This window comes from Macaca nemestrina, chromosome 17 (assembly GCF_043159975.1).
Source record: "Macaca nemestrina isolate mMacNem1 chromosome 17, mMacNem.hap1, whole genome shotgun sequence".
NCBI classification, from domain to species: Eukaryota; Metazoa; Chordata; class Mammalia; order Primates; family Cercopithecidae; genus Macaca; species Macaca nemestrina.
Window position 1 is genome coordinate 36,561,471 of NC_092141.1, and position 20,177 is coordinate 36,581,647.

Below are 20,177 nucleotides of genomic sequence, written 5' to 3' on the forward strand. Positions count from 1 at the left end.
GAAATCCAGGTTCAGGGAAATAAATCACTTTCCGGAAGTCATAGAGCCAGTAAATGGCAGTATCAGGATTTGAACTCAGGGCTGACTTTAATATGCTGTTTCCAAAGTCCATCTATTCGCCATTTACTGTAACTTTCTAGTTTTCATATAACTTGTCTCTCATAAAAGATTATACACTTCTTAAATATAAGAACCAGATCATGGATATTTCGTGTCCTTTATAGCATCTAGCAATGCTGGCGACATGACATAGATATACCAGCTGATCTGAACATTGTTCCATTCTCCATATCACCACAGGAGAATTTTAAAAGGACTGCTTTTCTCAACTCACGTCCCTGTTGAAGATCCAATGTTTCCTTACTACCTCCCACAACAAATCCAAACTCCGTGACCTAATTCCTTTTTCTTACTTTTTAACTTAGGCGTAACATATGTTAAGTGTGTAAAACACACTAACAATTCGTTTTTTAAAAACATACATATATACCCATGTAACCATCATTCACATCAATATACATAACATTTCCAGGCTCTGGAGGTTCTCTGGTCCCTTTGCTGTTAAGTAACCCACAACTTCCACCAGATCACCACTATTTTTACTTTATAACAATTGATTAGTTTTGCCTGTCCTTTAACTTCGTATAAAAGTATCCATAGAACATATCTTTTGTGTCTGGTTTCCTTTGGCTGACATAATGTCTGTGAGATTCACACACATTGCTGTGTATGTGAGCAATCTGTTCTTCACTGCTGTGATTCTATCTTAACAGAAGCAAGTTAACTTAGAGAAGAAGTTATGTTTGCCTGTCGTTTTGTTTTGTTCTGTTTTCCAAGATAGAACCTTCCTTTATTAAGATTTACTGTGTGTGTTATGAGCCTGAACATCTGGTCATTAAACCATCTCTCTTTTAACATTATATCCTTCTCAAGTTGGTTTCTACCACAGAAAGGAGGCAGAGTATCACATAAGCAACTGTAATTGAGTTACTCTAGCCAAGGATTAATGAGCTCTGTTTGGGATTCATAGTCATTTTGCATTTGCTCAGTGCCAAGACTACAAATGACAACTTTAGGCATCTGTCATTATGAAGAAGACATTGCCACTGGTAACTATGGTCAACTCAATGGCAATGAAGGTGTACAGTCAGAACATACTTAGATTAGAAAGGTTTTAAAGACCTAAATGATGTGTATTTTCAACTAGTAACTATTGTTACATGTGTATCTACATGTAGTAGTGGAATCATTTCGATCAATTCTCAGTTATCCAAGGGTGGTAAATTCAGCTCAGCCAGGCTCTGGCCAAAAAAGGAGACACAAGGCCAGGCCCAATTAAGATGAAGATAACTAAGTGAATTTCTGTTTACTTTTAAACATATTCTAAAGATAAATACAAATGTTTTACACTATAATTTGCAAAATACCTTATTATGTACTTGACTCCCTATTTAAAGTAAAAAGGGTTAAATTCCTCCTTCTCCCAAATAAATAGAGGAAATCTGCATTTCTGCTATCTAAATGAATTCTACAGTGAGTCCTTTTGTAAGACAATACTTATGCCCTTCACATATATTTTATAAATCTGAATTTTAATAGATATAATTAAGGCATAAGTAAGGATAAGGGTGATATTTCTTTCTTTTAGATTTTAGTAAAACTTTGTAACTTGAGATATGCTGCATTGCTTTATACTGTTTGTTTACTATGACTATAAATTATCCAAAGTCATTAGTACTTAAGTCAGTCTGTAACACTCTGTAAGGAATATCTGACTCTGAGCCAAACAACACTAGTTAATTAAATAAGCTCCCATTAAAAAAAAAAAAATGCTCTGAAGAATAATTTCCATGGTCTCTGATACTAGATTTTTTTGATAAGAGACTCTGCAGTTCTGAAATAACATTCCCTGGGCAGTGAGCTTTAGATATCCAAGTCTGCTCTCTGGTGGGCAACACTGGAGTGTCACCTGCTTCTCACAAGATCTATTTGGCATTCAGCACAGAAAAAGATGCTGCACATTGAACACAAGAGATTATATTGAATTGAATAAAATAAGAGTACAACCACATCCCTCAGAATATAATTACACATTAAATTAATATTAAAACCAACAATTAGCCCATTTAGGGAAATGTATTTGTGACTTTAATTGAAATTGCTCACTTCCCATCCCAGTACTTCACATCTTTTCTCCTTTACTTTTCCCCATTGCACTTATCTTCTGACATATTACACGTCTTATACACTTGTCTTTCCCTACTAGAACATCAACTACACAAAGGTAGGTATTCTTCTCCGCGTTGTTCACTGTTCAATCTCCAATGCCTAGAATAGTGTCAGGTACATATATTAAGAAATATTTACCGAACACATGACTCCTTTTTTGTGGGGGGGAGCAGGGGACAAAGCCTCACTCTGTCACCCAGGCTGGAATGTGGTGGCATGATCTTGGCTCGCTGCAACCTCTGCCTCCCAGGTTCAAGCGTTTCTCATGCCTCAGCCTCCCAAGTAGCAGGGATTACATGCATGCGCCACCCACCATGCCTGGCTAATTTTTTGCATTTTCAGTAAAGACAAGGTTTCGCCACGTTGGCCAGGCCAACGTGATCCACCGGCCTCCCAGAGTGCTGGGATTATAGGCGTGAGCCACCACGTCCAGCCCCACATCCAGCCCCGGGCACTTTTGTCATTTCAAACCAAATTTAGAACCAAACTGATAAAGGGTGTGGACTTGGAATATGGACTTTCCAAAATGGTGGAAAGCTGAAGGCAAAGATATACATGGCTCAATGACACCTGGCAACAGATTCTGCTCTTCCTCAACTCCTTAAACAAATAATGATGTGATCCTATTAATTCTGAATCTGGTTTAAAAAGAACAGAAGCAGCCAATGTTTCTAATTATTCCCTTAAATATAGATTACTGAGAAAGGTCCCCTAAACTTGTGATATAAGTCCCAGAGTATAAAGGACAGCCTGCCCAAAATTGAGCTAAATTTTTTGATTGATGGAGACCCTTCGCTGATACCCTGGGGGCAGGTGTATGTCAAGGGAAGCTATGCTGAGTGCATCTGTACTTGTCTCTTGCGGCCATTTGTCTTCTGATTAAGATTTTGTATCTTTAGCTAATTAAATAGGGAACTTAAACTAACCTACAACAATGTGGATTATATATAGTCCCTTTCTAGCAACCTACAACTGGAAAAACTGCAGCTGGTGCCAGAAAGGTCCAAGCCCTATTTCCAGTTTAAATATATTTCATAAGAAGGTGAATTATAAAGAAGGGTCTTTCCTCTCAAGTCTCATTTTATAAAGGAGCTCCACTGTAACCGATCTCTAAAAATAATTTCAGGCCAGATGCAGCGGCTCATGCCTGTAACCCGAGCATGTTGGGAGGCTGAGGTGGGAGGATAACTTGAGCCTGGGAGGTTGAGGCTGCAGTGGGCTGTGTTCGTAACACTGCACTCCAGCCTGGGCAACAGAGCAAGACATTATCTCAAAAAAATAAAAAAATAAATCTCTCTAATGGAGGATCTGTTTATTTTAAACGACTTGCTGAAGTACCACACGGTAAAAGAAGTGGAATCCGGAGAGAAAGGTAAAAGAATGAGACGTGAAATAAGGGGAAAGAAAGTGTAGATCCCAACTTAAAGACAAATGATACAGGACTTAGTTAATTCCCATACCCAAGACAGACATCAAATGAGAGGAAGAAGGAAAGATGCAGCAGTTGAGAGTAAGGCATAAATCTTAGAAGCCTGAGAACCTGAAACAGTTTTTTAAGGCAGCTACAGGCAGACACAGAAAGAAGGAGAGGTTAGAATAGTAAGGTAGTTCGAAGATGACAACCAAACTACTTGAAAGACAGCAAAACTTCATGTCATTCTTCTGCTCAAAAATCTTCCTGACTTCTCATTGCCTGTTGAATTGGGGCGAACTCTCATGCTAGTACTCTAAGTTCTTATTATCTGTGTCTAATTTTACCTTTCCACTGTTAAGGCTAAAAGATTTCAGTGCTTGAAACCACCGCAGAAGAGACAGATTCTTAAGTCTTCATTTGTATTTGCAATACTGGGTTGTTGAGAAAGTAGTACAGTAAAGTCTAAAGCACTGTAAAAATATTAGTTACTTCTATTATATAAAATGCAAAGCCCTACAATCATTTACCCCAACTTATTTTTTAAGAGACAGGGTGTCACTCTGTCGCCCAGACTGGAGTGCAGTGGTACAATCATAGCTCACTGCACTCACTGCAACCTTGAACTCCTCGGCTCAAGTGATCCTCTCGCCTCGGCCTACCATGTAGCTAAGATTACAGGCACGCACCAACACATCCAGCTAATTTTTTCATTTTTTTTGTAGAGATGGGGTCTCTCTGTGTTGGCCAAGCTGGTCTCAAGTTCCTGTGCTCAAGTGATCCTCCTGCCTTGGCCTCCCAAGGCACTGGGATTATAGACACGAGCCACCGTGCACAGCCTACCCCAGCTTTTTTTAGTTTTACTGATGGAGAAAATAGTCTCAAGGGTAAAACAACCTATTGATCAAAGAATAGAACGCTCACGAGAACACTAAAGCAGTCACAGAAAACAGCTCAACTCTGAAAAAGGTTCAGTGCCGTGGGTCAATGAGCCAGTTATAGGAGAGAAGGAGTAAGGAACCTACCTTAGTGACTATTTATTCACAGAGGAAGAGGAGAAGGGAAGACAGCTCTCTACTACTTTCTGGTAGGGAATGAAGGAAGGGCAAAGATCTGTTTGTTTTTTGTTTTTTAAAGTAAAACACCTAAGCTTGCAAAAGCAGGCAAAAAAGCAGATGCCTTCTGGAGGCATTAAATATGTTTTCGGGCACAGAAAGACATAAAAGGGTATACTTTAAAAGTATAGGCACTTCTGTGATGTTAAAGGGAATGAACTCATATAGATGATAATAGTTAAATGATCTTGAGATTACTTCTAGAGGTGTTTATATCAAAGAAAGAAACAGAAATGTGGACTATCTGGCCCCACCCCACACCTACTGAATCAATCTGCATCTTAACAAGATCCCAAGGTGATTCATGTGCACATTAAAGTCTGATGGCACTACTTTAGACCACATCTACTCTTTCTCTCTTCCAAAACCTTGCTTCTTCAATTATTATTTCTCTCATTCACACCTGCTATCCTTTTCTACACATTGGTTCTCTCACACTGCCCTAATTGCCAAAAAGCCTTCTTTCCTATCTGTAAGTCCACCCTTCAAGATCCCAGGACGTTATCCCAGTACTTTTCCTCGTCCTCCACATCCAGTTCATCAGCAAGTCCTGACAGCTTCACTTCCAAAATATATCCTGAAAAATTTTTTGTTTCTGAGATGGGGTCTCGCTCTGTCACTCAAGCTGAAATGCAGTGGTGACAATCATAGCTCACTGCAGCCTAGAACTCCTGGGCACAAGTGATCCTCCCACCTCAGCCTCCTTCTAGCATATGCCACCACATCTGAACATTTTATATATTTGATGTTAAAAAAATATTTTTTAATCAAAGATGTCTTTAAAATAAAAATGCAGATAACTAGGTCCTATTCTCAGGGAAACTGACTTTGTGGATCTGGGACAAGTTAGGCCTATATATTGTTTTTAATAGCTGAGAGCCACTGCTATAGAATTTCCTAAGTCAATCATAATGGCTTCTTTTCCCTTTTTGTGGCACCGACAAATATTGTTTTTGGTCTTTGATTGACTGATTGATTGATTTTTAGAAATGAGGTCTCACTGTGTTGTCCAGGTAGCACTTGAACTCCTGGGCATGTGGACTCAAGTGATCTGCCTTAGCCTCCCAAGTAGCTGGCACTACAAGTGTCACAAAACAAAAAAGAGAATTCTTTTTGTTACAAAACAAAAAATTTACAAGTGTTACCACCATGCCTGGCTATGTTTTGCTTTTTAACAGACAAAGTTTTTTTGTTTTGTTTTGTTTTTGAGACAGAGCCTTGCTCTGGCACCCAGGCTGGAGTGCAGTGGCACAATCTTGGTCTCTGCCACATGTGGGGTTCCAGTGATTCTCGTGTCTCAGCTGCCCAAGCAGCTGGCATTACAGGCGTGCACCACCACGCCCGGGTATTTTTTTCGTATTTTAGTAGAGACGGGGTTTTGCCATGTTGGCCAGGCTGTTCTTGAACTCCTGGCCTCAAGTGATCCACCTGCCTCGACCTCCCAAAGTGCTGGGATTATAGGCATGAGCCACTGCGCCCAACTGAGAACACATTAATAATCTTAAGGGGATCTGCAGGCTAAAAAAATGGACACTGAGATAACATTGCAATAGAGGTAACCACACATCTCCAAAACAAATCTGCCTTGCCTGTCATCTCAACAAGCAGTCTACACCTCACTTCTCAGTAAGAATGCCTTTAGCATAAACACATTTTATTCAAAGCTATCTGAGCTTCATGGTTGTTGATTAAGTCATCATTTTGACTTGCCTACAAGGTTACACAAATCATAGGTACTAATTTGTGGCTTTAAAACTGCAGCTAGATTCTTCATTACCAAAGAGTCAGGTTCAATGAAAAGAAGTCATCTGGGGGATTGTAAAAATTTTAAAACCTTATATACAGGGCCACGCATGGTGGCTCACACTTTATAATATATGCAATCTTTGAGAGGCTGAGGTGGGAGGATTGCTTGAACCCAGGTGGTGGAGATAGGCCTGGGAAACATAGTGAGACTGAATCTCTACACAATTTTTTAAATAAATGAGCTGGGCATGGTGGCATGCACCTGTAGTCCCAGCTACCTGGGTGGCTGAAGCAGCACTTGAGCCCAGGAGTTGAAGGTAATAGTAAGCTATGACTGTGCCTCTGCACTCCAGCCTGGGCAACAAAGTGAGCTCTGTCTCTAAGGGGGAAAAAACCCTTACAGAATTCTGTAGTAAATAGTTTAGGCAGAATCATTAAGTAAATAATCCTATAAAATACTCATACTCAGGACTTGGTAAAGTTGGATGTTACTATTTCTCAGAGGCAGGAGTAGGGGAGGAAAAAAACATGTGAAACATATCTGCCCTAATTCTTATCAGCCAATTACCATGCTCTACAAATGATGAGGACATCAATCTTAGACACATCATTAGTTCAAAGATCATTAAGCAAACATCAAAGGCCAAAAGGATGCTTATGATCTACAGCAAGTATTATCTAGGCCCTTTCCCATAACTGTTTGCAGAACCCTCATTCCTACTATGCCCCCATCTTTTTTTTTTTTTTTTGAGATGGAGTCTCATTCTGTTGCCAGGCTGGAATAAGCGGCATGATCTCGGCTCACTGCAATCTCCGCCTCCTCGGTTCAAGTGATTCCCGCCTCAAACTCCCAAGTAGCTGGGACTACAGGCGCACACCACCACACCTGGCTAATTTTTTGTATTTTAGTAGAGACGGGGTTTCACCATGTTGGCCAGGATGGTCTTGATCTCCTGACCCTGTGATCCGCCCGCCTCAGCCTCCCAAAGTGCTGAGATTGCAAGCGTGAGCCACTGTGCCTGGCCCCCACCATCTTAATCTAACCCTAAATAAAGGCAAATTATGTAGCAGATATAGCCTCTGCAAGACAGATTCCCCAAAAATCCAATAAGGAAAATATTTCAGATCCTGAACTGAATCTCAGACAGGTTTACCTAGGATCACAGACTGTTAAGTAAAAGAGTCAGAATTTAAACACATGTATGTCTGACTCCAAAGCCTATTTTTTTTCCTACTATACTAAGATGCCTCTCTTCCATAAGAATTTAAGAGATAAAAATGAGATTATTTAAATGCATTTGGTAAATGAAATTTCTGCATTCGTCCACTCAACAAATATTTAAGAAACAGCTATTGTGTCAAGCACTAGGCTAGACATGTTAAACATGAACGGAGTCTTTAGAGCTTAAGGAACTTGTCCCAGGATATATGGCTATTAAGTAATGAGAAGACTAGAACTCAGATAGCCTGACTTCAGAGATTACACCCTCCACTACTCCACTATGCTGCGTCTCTAAAATTTAAAGGAAAACAGGAGTGAAACACTGCGTGTTTTCCACCGCAGTGAAAAAAAAGTAGGCCATTTTAACTCCATAGTCTTGAAACGAAGCCTAATTAAGGGCCCACTGGCTGACAAACATTTATTCTTTCCTCAAACCAATTTCAGTTTTATGCATATTCATTCTGGACATGGATAGTATTAATAATAAAGATTCTTAACTGTCTTGATCATAAATAATATTACCACCACATATTTTAGTGATTTTTACATTTTCCAAAATGTTTTTACATACATTATTTTAACAAATATAACCATCAATAACTCCCTGTCTTTATTTCTACAGAAAGAAGCCAAATGTTCTGGCATCTATCCAACATCCCTTATATCTCTGCCTTTCTAGCTTAATTTGCTACCCATCATACTGACAAAAGTTATGTTTCAGCCACACGATTCCCTGAAGGTTCTATCTCTGTTCATGGCACTGTTCATATAATTCCTTTTGCCTAGAATGGTCTTGTTATCTACCTGGTAAATTCTGACTACTCTTTCAAGAGCTATCTTCCCTATGAAATCTTCAGCTCACTGAGCTAGTCACTTCCTGCTCTATGACCACCAAATCAGTTTTACACATCTAGCATAGGATTTATTCTAATTATAGATGTGTTTTTCCCAAGAGACTGAGCTCTTTAAGAGCAGTGACTATGTCTTTCTCACCTGTTTCCTCAGTGCCAAACTCATAGAGCGTATTTAGCATTTATGAAATGATAAAAGAATGATTATACAGACCACTCAACCAGCCATTAGAAAACCTAAGCCCAAGTCCTATACTAAAAGGCAAAGTAAGTTTTAATCTCAGTTTTTTCAGTGTAAAATAAGTAATTTTCAATTCAACTAAACGTTCGTTGCCATGACTAAAGCTTCCTAATCATTAGTTTAATAGATGGGAATATTCTGAGAGTTGTTTAGAAGGGTCACAAAAAAATCCAAATTTTGTTATTACCTCCTCCATCATGACATCCTGTGTGGCTGAGATTTCTCCTTTGGTTGCTCCACTGTGTACCAGGTTCCGTAGTCGTATACAGAATTCTCTCATCTATGACAGAAACTTATTCAGCACTCCAATAGTTACCCAAATTCAATCTAAATGAGTCTCATAGACCAACGCAAGTTCTATTTTGAAGTATAACTCAGGCCAGACCCGTGGCAAAGTTCATAAAGGCAAATGTGTTTTTCTTCAACTTGTCCACTTAAACACATAGCTAAAAATGCTTTCCATAAGGAGCAAAGGCATACATTATTCCTCCAAAATACTAGATGGAACTGCTCCTGCTCTGCAAACATCATATAAAGATGTTTTATGTGTCTGGGCATGGGGAAAACACATGATTACATAATGCCTATCACTCAGAAAAAGCAGGAGACAATTATGCCACTATGTTACTCTAGTAGATTTTTACTTAAGAATTTCAATAGCTGTCCATTTTTCCTTCTCTGCCAACTGACTATGACTATGGTTATGCCAGCCCCCAATAAAATTTTCATTTTTTCATTTCATTTTTTCACTAAGATAAAGGTGAGTCTGAAATTTAACCACAGTGCTAAAGAAGAAGCTGTTGCTCTCACTTCAAATGGAATCAAATGTCATATTATTAATGATCTTTTAGCCTTTCGATAAAAATCCCCAGCGTTTCCAGGGTGGAAAATAGCCCACTTCTAATGTTGGGGAGACACACCTATAGTTTATTTTAAAATGTAATCTTTCTCCCAGGGAGATGAAAAATCCAATTTTGGCCTCATGGATTAGGACAGCAGATTCTGGCAACTCCTAGTTCTCAAAAACGAGGCCTGGCTAGAAAAGCAGCATCCCCGTAGGAATTATAATTCTCCTCGGGAAAACTGGTTATGTAGAGAAGACACAATGATTCATTAAGATAATGAAGCAAATAAAAAGCAGTTCAATAACTACAACAAATCTTTAGTGGGTGGATAAACCACATTGATGTGGTCTGGGGAAGTCTCAGAACACAGCACACTCTTTAAGGAATCTTGCGAATAGTTCTTTTGGTTTTACTAGCACATAAAGCAGTTCTAGTCCACCTCCACTGGAACCAAGTGAGAGACACAGCATCCTGAGTGCTTGCGGCCAGTATTAATTGGACATGGGACTTTATTTCCTAACTATTCCCCTAAGAAGACATTAACATCAACAGAAATAAAAGTGGAAGTTTTTTAAAAGCAAAAACCCTCTAATATTAATTATTTTTAAAGTTATTATGTAGCTACATTGCTTTTGACAGACATTGACATCAGTAGTTATCTTGTACACAAACAGTATACACTGAAATACCCAGGAACCCCTTCTAAAAAGTAAGTTTTAAGGAAAGTACACTAAACTCAATCCAACCCTGCTTCATATGTTGTACCTTGTGATTCAGAATATCATTCATCCTTCTGGTTGCCTCTGTTGTATAAGATTCAGGAAAGCATTTCTTAGGGATAACACCATATTTTTCTAAAAGAAAACAAATTTCAGTGTTAAATAAGGTAAAAGATTAGAAACCCTGGCAAAAATAGTGATTGTTTCAAAAAATAGGCCATATTTTGCTGGCTTAATTCAGAAAATCTTACACTTCATATTATTAAGCAGGGTTTTTTTTGTGTGTTTTTTTTTAAACAGAGTTTTGCTCTGTCACTCAGACTGGAGTGCTGTGACACAATCCTGGCCCACTGCAGCCTTGAATTCCCAGGCTTGGCCTCCTGAGTAGCACAACTATGGCGCATGATACCATGTGCAGCTAATTTTTTTATTTTCTGTAGAGACAGGGTCCCACTATGTTACCCAGGCTGGTACTGAACTCCTGGGCTTGAGCAATCCTCCTGCCCTGGTCCCCCAAAGTGCTAGGATTACATGCCTGAGCCACCTTACTCAGCCTAAGTAGGTTTTTAATGTGCATATTTATCTATGTTAGAATTAATTCTATTCTTTTTATCTACTATGCTTTGTCATTTCTCAGCCTTTTGGTCAAGATGAAGTGTATCTATCATACTTTTGTGAAGTGCTCAGCATGATGAGATTTCCCCAAAAGATGTTTTGAAGACATTTTAAAACAGCTACAGTTTTCACGTGTTTCCTGATTACATCAATGGAGAAGAAAACAATTTTTTCATGGAAAATTAGTTCTACTTAATACTACCTTTTCTTCTCCAACCCATCCTTCACAGTAGCTCTCTCCTTACTCCTCATTTAAGAAAGGCACTTTATAGGTGAGAATGTGAACTAAAGGTTCTTAGAAATAACGATATAACCTTCTTGGAGACCAATTCTACTCTGTACATAACCACCAAAGAAATGGCCCATGTCTAACTACAGGCTTACTTAATCACGCTGAGTTTCAGTTCCATTAAAGAAAGAACTTTTACCAACAATATTGACAAGCATATCCCATTGGCCACCATCATTTGCAGGGTTCATAAGCAAAAACTGCACCAGCCTCCCATCCTCAGGCTCCTTTCTCTGGGCTGTGTCCACAAAAGCATTCAAGAAGAAATAACAGCGCTCAACCTAAAGAGTAAAGAAAGTTAAATAAAATTAAAAGAAAAAAGAGTTAGTAATTTTACTGGCATTATCAACAGAATGGGAGTCTTGGAATTACCAAGGAATCAACATAATAGTTTTTTGTTTTATTTTTAAAAAAACGAACCCTTCGTGAATTTACATGTCATCCTTGTATAGAGGTCATGCTAATCTTTTCTGTATCACTCCAGTTTGGGTATTTGTGATGCTGAAACAAGAACCATAAGTATTTTTAAACTAAAATTGGTAAATAAACATCAGTATCTGACTTCATCAGAATATGTGAAGTTTCTTATACTTGTGTATGTATTCCAATATATTGCGTATATGTGTACAGTGTTTACATTTCAATGCTAAAACAAAACCTGATATCTAAAGTCTTTAATCAATAAACATTTAATGAGCACCTATATAATATATATTTTATTTATTTATTTATTTTTAGACAGGGTCATGCTCTGTTGCCTAGACTGGAGTGCAGTGGTACAATCTCACTGCAGCCTCAACCTCCTGGGCTCAAGCAATCCTCCTACCTCAGCCTCCCAAGTAGCTGGGGGGACAGGTGTGCACCACCACACCTGGCTAATTTTTGTATTTTTTGTAGAGACGGGGTTTTGCCACGTCCAGACTGGTCTCGAATTCCTGGGCTCAAGCAATCCTCTCACCTCAGCCTCCCAAAGTGCTGGGATTACAAGCATGAGCCACTAAACCAGGCCAGTAATATACATTTTGAAGATTAGGAAATGGAATATGGCCAGGAGTGGTGGCTCACACCTGTAATCCCAGCACTTTAGGAGGCCAAGGCAGGCAGATCACTTGAGGTCAGGAGTTCGAGACCAGTCTGGCCAACATGGTGAAATGCCCTGTCTCTACTAAAAATACAAAAATTAGCTGGGCATGGTGGCATGTGCCTGTGATTCCAGCTACTTGGGAGGTTGAGTTGAGAGGACGGCTTGAACTCGGGAGGCAGAGGTTACAGTGAGCTGAGATTGTGCCACAGCCCTCTAGCCCAGGTGGCAGGGTGAGACGGTCTCAAAAAATAAATAAATAAATACATAAATAAATAAACAAATAACATTATTTACTGTTTTTCAGACAAGTACTTGAGAAGGGAAATTAGGTCCTAGAAAAGAACAAATAACCTAAAAAGATGTTAAAAAGGGAGATACACTGAATTGAATATTGAATATAAAATTTAAAATTTTAAATAGACAAGCAAAATATAGCCACCTACCAACCAAAAACAGTTCTTGCCTTTCAAAGAGTCAACTTTTGATACTCTGGAAGTCAGAATAAAAGGTGTCTCACCCATTATGAAAGGGCAGGGTATAAATGGAAAAGCAACAAATGAAGAGGCAGTCTCTACCAACGCTGAAATCAATACAAAAAGAATCTTGCCAGATCCGTCCCCTACCTTGTCCCAAAAAAAGAGGTAAGATTGACTAAACTCAAATTCTTCAATATTTAATTTTTTCATGAATGGAAGCCTCATAACATTCAGACAAGAAAAGATCCAGCATCGCCCTGAAACAAGAAAGCACATCAAGAAATTATGAGGGTTCACATAGACTGCACTGCTCCAACTGTTATTTCCCACCAATGAACTCATGACAAGATCTGGACAATTCAGAAAGAGTAAATCAGAAAGAGCAGAAAAATTAAAAACAAAACAAAACAAGAAAGGTGGTAATTATTATTAGCAATATATGTGCAAAGGTTTAATATCTTTAACACAAAAACACTCTTTACATATAAAATAAAGAATCCATTACATATCACCCAAGAAAATCACATTAGAAAAAGAAACATAGCTAGAAAACTGTGAACAGAGACCACAAATAGATCATTCAGTGGCCAAAAAAGATATAAATGACAAAGAAGCAGTTGTAAAAGTTAATGATAAAGATACCTGTTAAGTGGGGAAAGATCATTTCTTATATTTCATTTGGGGAAATAAACATCATTATCAATCTCGATAGGAATCTAAATAGGCATAAAATACCTGAATGCAATTTGGCAATACGTAGCAAAAGCTTTAAAAAGTCCCTACCCATCCGGCGGTGGCTCACGCCTGTAATCCCAGCACTCTGGGAGGCTGAGGCGGGTGGATCACCTGAGGTCAGGAGTTCGAGACCAGCCTGGCCAACATAGTGAAACCCTGTCTCTACTAAAAATACAAAAATTAGCCGGGCAAGGTGGCAAGCACCTGTAATCCCAGCTACTCAGGAGGCTGAGGCAGGAGAATCACTTGAACCCAGGAAGCAGATGTTGCAGTGAGCCGAGATGGTGCCACTGTACTCCAGCCTGGGTGACCGAGGGAGACTCCGTCTCAAAAAATAAATAAAAAATAAAAAGCCCCTACCCTTTAATCTGGAATATGCGTTCCAATATGCTTCAATATAGGGTGATTGTATATGCTTCGGTATAGGCTGACCTTAACGTAAGTCAATACTCCATTCTCCTAGTGATAAGCCAAAAAAGTGGAGATATTTCCCTAACTGGATTTTATAAACACTTCGAAACATATAGGAATAGTAAATTGTCTACCCATAATATTTTAATAAATTTTTTTTAGGAGACAGAGTCTCACTCTGTCACTCAGGCTGGAGTGCAGTGGTGCAATCTCAGCTCGCTGCAAACTTCGTCTCCTGATTCTCATGTCTCAGCCTCCTGAGTAGCTGGAATTACAGATGCGTGTCACCACACCCACCTAATTTCTGTACTTTTAGTAGAGCCAGGGTTTTGCCATGTTGGCAAGGTTGGTCTCGAACTCTTGACCTCAAGTGATCCATCTGCCTCCGTCTCCCAGAGTGCTAGGATTACAGGCATGAGCCACAGCACCCGGCCAATATTTTATAAATTTAAATATATACTTAAAATCATGTTAACATAAATTGATTTAGAAGTACTGTTTTTCCTACTTCACATTTCATTTCCACACTGATTCATACTCTTCACATGTACCTAGCCATCAGTGTCTGTGCCATCATTAGATCCACTCTTTCAGTCAGCACACGTCATCTCTCTTCCTCTAGTATGTTTGAGTCAATGTTTTGAATCCATGCATGATGCTGTCCCTGAAAATTCTATGCCAAGCATCAACTATATAATCAGATTCTTCATTTGTCCTGTGTGTGTATAATCACAAACTCCATATCACCACTTCCTGTTCTGACTTACATGATCTTTAAAAGGTCTATTTACAATGATATGCAACATCAATTTATTCTAATTTGTCGCCTTTTAAAAAAAGCTGATTCAATCAAAGGATCTCTGTAAGCATGCAAAGGTAGTACGCATCTGAGGTTTTTCAGAGTAACGTCTTCTCCAAATTGTACTCTACTTCAAAATAAAGTAACTGAGAGCGCCCATTAGAAAAATCCTTTAAGGTCTTAAATATAGGGAAATTATCTCTTTTCTGAAGGAAAATTCTGAGGGAAAATCTTTGACTTGTATTGGGTATAACTTTTTTACTAATATGAAAATACGTTTATAATATATTGGTAAGTGAAAAAGATAGGTAGCTTACGTAACAATGCATAAGGTATCAATCCACATTACACACACACACACACACACACACACACACACACACAGACCTGACAAATATACAGGAAAAATATTCACTTGGTATTTGCAAATATTCTACATTAAACAAAAATAATTTTGTAACAAGAAGAAAACTCTAGTTAACTACAGTGTTTTTTGAAAGTCACCAGTGCCTTACTATTAGTCTTTACCTTAGATTTACCTGTATGTCACCTCTCTTCTATATGCTATATATTTCTAGTAGAAGGGATCTGGATGCACTGGTGATGTGAAAACTGCATAAAATAAACTACATAGCTCACATGCTATTTGGATCTTTTGTATATAAAAGTGACACTGCAAAATGTGTTAAGACCTGACCTGTTCCCTAACAAGTCACTGCAATCTAAACTATGTAGGACCACTGTGACATTACTAACTGGATCATCTGTAGCCTGAGAGCCCATACCACTCCAAGCACTTTCTTCTAGAGCAAAACATTAATTATTGTAAGGTCTTGATTTTTTCCTTAACATTTAAAAAATCAACTTTATTCAGGTAAAATGTACATACAATAAAATGTACTCAAGTTAAATGTGTGCTTTGTGAGTTCTGACCGACTCTAAACAAGCACTGATGTGCTTCCTGTCCATATAGATAGACTGGGGGTCTTCAAGTAGATAAAGACTTTTAAAAAATCCTTTTAGTACAATTTTGTTGTGAGAATGTGCTCCTTATTTAGATTGTTGGATATCCAATCTTTCACTATACCTGTTTTTTTTCTGAGAGTGGTGCTAGAAAGCAGATAGCAAAACGAGACTTCTTGACTAGTAAGGCATGAGAATAGAACTTTTTTCTGTATTACAAATTGATCTACTGGTGGGAACTGAGCCCATCAGCACATGAGCTTCAACTGTAACCAAGAAGCAAATTTAAAAGTAACATCTGATGACATTTTAATGTAATTACATTGTATCTTTTCTATTTCATAGTATAGGGCCTTCAGGGCGTTTCTGGGGAGTCCTCCAAGGATATGAACCTTTTCACATATTCTGTTTTGTGACCAAAACCATGTATCTCCAAAACATGGGCTACAAACCACAAAACATCGGAACATAATATAGTCAATTACACTCAAACGTATATTCGTGGACATGTCACTTTAGTATTCTAACCACATGTGCTAACAAGCCACAGAACACCAAAACAAACCACATTGGTAATGTTCTTAGACCTGCCTGTACCTGTGCCTCACTCTCTAAGAATTTACAACCAGTTCTTTCAGTACGAATTTAAGACCACTCTCAAGTAAGACACCACAATGGGACGCTGTCAGGAAGGTCAAGGAAAGTATGGGAGAAGTTGAAGCCCACACCTGAGCTCTTCTGGTTGGTGACTGGCTTGCCCTCCTGGGACACCGCGTGCTGGAATACATGCTGCGCGCGCTGCACCGTGGCCCGCTTCAGACAGATGTCCAGCAGGTCGTGGGTGGTCCCGACATTCTGGGCAAGTACGAACTGGGAGTCAGAATTCAGTTTCTGTATAAGAGCAGCTACCTTCTCCGAATTCAGTCCTGTTGGGAGACCAAAACGGGATTTTAACGCCAAAAAGAGGGGGAAGAGGGCTGATCTGGGGCTCCCGCGTCCCGGATCTAACTTCGTAGGCGCATCCTGGGATGCCCGCTGCAGCGGGGAAGCCCATGAGCTGCATCCTCCTCCAAGGCGCTGTCTCCCTCCAGGCCGCTCCAGCTCGCCCCGAAAGCTCCCTCCCCGCCATCGCCCAGGGTCCCAGCCCCCGGCCTTCCCCGCCGCCGGGCCTCACGGGGACCGCGGAGCTCCTCCAGAGAGGACCGCGGCGGGGGACGGCGGCACCTCACCCGCGCTGCTCATGGCGCCCACGCTGCCCGGCGGCGTAACGGTAGCTTCCAGGGTCCTCGGGCGAGCGCCGGGGTTGCGCTGCGGCTCCCTGCCTAAAGCGCCGGACCTGCCTCTCGCACCCGGAGCGCCGGAAAAAGGAAACCGGCTTGGTGGTGGCGGCGGGGAGGCTGAGGCCGGGAGAAACGGGGTCCGCGGAGGGACAAAACTCCCCCCTCGCGTTGCTGACTCAGCGCCGTCGGGGCTGGCCCCGCCCGGGGGAGGGCCGACGGGGGCGGCCTCGCTGACGCGCTGGGTCAGCCAGTGCCGGGGGCCCGAGGCCGCGCCTGCCCCCGCGCACTACCGCGCAGTTGGTCTGCGAGGCAGGGCGGTGCTGGAGCCCTCGCCCCCTGCGTTCCCGCCTCCGGGCCGCGCGGGCGCCCTCTCGGTATCAGGCCCGCTCCGAGGAGGGAGGCTGACGTGTTCCCTACGGGCCCAGACCCCAAGTACTCTAGCATCGGGGAATCGTCCCCAGGAATCCTTGTGAGAAGCCAAAAGGGAGCTCGAGGCGGGAGGGAGGAGCTGAGAGATCCCATAATTAAGCATCAGGCTTAGGACGGGTCACAAGGAATGCACCCGAAGGCTCTTCCTATAGGCTTCGCTTGCTGACCAATCACTGCATTCTCAATGGCAACTGGTTGCTTGGATTCTCGTCAGAAGCAAATAATTGTCTTTGAGGGGAAATTGGAACCAAGCTCTTTCCCACCCACTCCAAAGCTATTACCAGAGTTCTACAAATAGACAGCTGCTCATTTCAAGAACGCTACCCATTTGGTCTTAACGGAGTTCACAAGTGTCTCCTGTATAGTCCAGCATGTCCCGTTGGGTTTAACCTAGGAGCCTCTGTCAAGAGGCTAGCCTTATGCCTCAATATTGTTTTGCCGAGTTCTCTACAAAACTAACTGATGCTTCCCCCTCTAGGCTTTCAAGATAACAGTTTCCCAAAGTTTTGAGATTGTAAAAACCTTGTTTTTGTTGATTCCGTTTTTCATGCCCTGAAATCTCAGCCCTTAGTAAGATGTTGGGCTAGAACCCAAAGAGGGTAAAACAAAAACACTGAAACCCTGTATCTGCTATTCAAAACAATAAGGTTTTGTGTGTGTGTGTGTGTGTAACCTAGAATCTAGGTCTTCTTAGGTTGAAAATCATCGCAGTTCTAAGGAACTCTGATATCTGGAAAAATCCATACTGAGGCACCAGTCATTCAAGAAAGCACAGTTTCTATGTCCCTAGAGAGACTCAGCTAAAAATTGGGGCTATAACATAGCAACTATTTTAAGTGGGCCCATCAACCATCGTATTCTGAGGTTCTTTCAATATCTGAAAAAGAAGAGGCTGAGAATTATACAGAAAGAAATCACTGGTCTTTTCACAAAATGATGTTCAAGCATCCTGTCCAATTCAAATAATAAATTTTTATTCAATATCTAACATGTACTATGCACTGGACAAACTACCGATGACATAGAGATGAACAAAACTTAATCTTGCCCTTAAGAAGCTCAGTGTAGTAGGAAAGAAATGCAAAACAACTTTTAGACTCTCTGTAGTAGCATACCAATAGCGCTGTAGACTGTAGAAGCAATGAGGAGAGCACCATCAATTAGGGCCAAAGGGTGCCTGAAAATAGAAGTGACAAGAGAGCATGATCTTGAAGAGTGGATGAGATTTTTATAAGTCAAAGAACAGGAGAAGGGCATTCAAGGCACCAACGAAGGCACAGAGAATAAAATCATGTTCGAGAAAGGGTGCATCATAATCGGATGTGGCTAAGAGCAAGGCATGTGTTGGGAGCAGAGGCAAGGTGTAGGACTGGAAAAGTGTGAGTTTGGGCCAAGATATAAAGGGTTTTATGTGCAATGCCTGAGCATCTAGACTTTATCTTATGGTTAATTAGAAGACAAAATGGGTTTTGAAACAAAGGAAAAACATGCTGAAGTCCGTGTAAAAAAAAAAACCTGGTGGCAGTGGGGAGAGTGATTTGGAGGGGAGAGGCTCTGGAGATGGGGAAACTGCCTAGAAGGTTCTTCCAGTAGTGAACTTGGGAGAGGACAAAAGCCTTAAATTGCAGAAAGGGAAGAGGCATCGATAATCTTGAGGTTTTCAGCTGAATAAGAAGATGGAAGGTGGTATCATTAACCAAGAGAGGGCATACAGAAAAATAGGTATATTTGCATATTTGCAAGTGTGCAGATCTGAACTGAGTTTGGGCTATAGCAACATTAGGATGCCCACAGGACACCCAGGAAGAGAAGTTCAGGAGGTAGATGAAAAGATACCTAGAGATTAGGTGAGACACATAAGTTCAAGTTGGAACCATGGAAGTCAGCAGGGTTACAGAGGGAAAGAGGATAGAGCGAGATAGAGATGAAGACCACAGATAGTGCCCTGGGCTGCAATGTGCAGTGGCACAGGGTGTTCATGGCACAAGGGCACCAGGCTGAGTGTGGTGAGTAGAGACTAAAATGCAGTCCAGGCTCTGCTTGCCAAGCCATGCACCCTGGCCAAGGCTGTGCACAGAGTATGATGTACCTTTCACTACTTTTTTTTTTTTTTTTTTTTTGAGACAGAGTCTCGCTGTGTAATCTCGGCTCACTGCAACCTCCACCTCCTGGGTTCAAGCAATTCTCCTGCCTCAGCCTCCTGAGTAGCTGGGATTACAGACACGCACCACTATACCCGGCTAATTTTTGTATTTTTAAGGGAGACGGGGTTTCACCATGTTGGCCAGGCTGGTCTTGAACCCCTGACCTCGTGATCCGCCCACCTTGGCCTCCCAAAGTGCTGGAATTAAAGGTGTGAGCCACCTTGCCCGGCCCCTTTCACGACTTCTTATAAGGATGCCATATGGGGGTAGCATTAGCTCTGAAAATGATAATGTTTAAAGTATAGATGAAAACAGAGGAGCCAGCAGAACTAGAAAGAGCAGTCAGAGAAGTAGGAGACCTGGGGAGTTACGTCCTGGAATCCCAGGAAGGCAAGGCGAGGACAGTGAATTGAACTAAAAGCTGCAGAGAGTCAAGTAAGATTGGTTTTGGCAACTGGGTTGCAGGCAACCTTAGAGAGGGCAGTTTTAGTGGAGGGGAAGGGTGGGCAGAAGCCACATTGTAGTGAGTTGAGAGGGAGGTAAATATTAGGGAAGCTCTTTGGGGAGAAAGGG

General features: G+C 40.9%; 1 protein-coding gene and 1 non-coding gene across 2 annotated transcripts in view; both read right to left on the bottom strand.

The window, feature by feature from the left end:
- LOC105476825 (bleomycin hydrolase) overlaps positions 1 to 17,203 on the bottom strand; it is a 52,694-nt gene extending 35,491 nt beyond the window's left edge. The window contains exons 1-6 of the mRNA XM_011733053.3: positions 16,981 to 17,203; positions 16,480 to 16,677; positions 12,991 to 13,100; positions 11,423 to 11,564; positions 10,426 to 10,514; positions 9,003 to 9,095 (exon numbers count right to left, since the gene is read on the bottom strand). Of these exons, the coding sequence (XP_011731355.1) occupies positions 9,003 to 9,095; positions 10,426 to 10,514; positions 11,423 to 11,564; positions 12,991 to 13,100; positions 16,480 to 16,677; positions 16,981 to 16,993 (645 nt within the window). The 5' untranslated portion in view covers positions 16,994 to 17,203. The remainder of the gene's footprint in view (positions 1 to 9,002; positions 9,096 to 10,425; positions 10,515 to 11,422; positions 11,565 to 12,990; positions 13,101 to 16,479; positions 16,678 to 16,980) is intronic.
- On the bottom strand, positions 11,691 to 11,793 carry LOC112425827 (U6 spliceosomal RNA). Its single transcript, XR_003016966.2, has one exon. It is a non-coding gene; the product is annotated as a U6 spliceosomal RNA (small nuclear RNA).
- Positions 17,204 to 20,177: the final 2,974 nt, after the last annotated feature.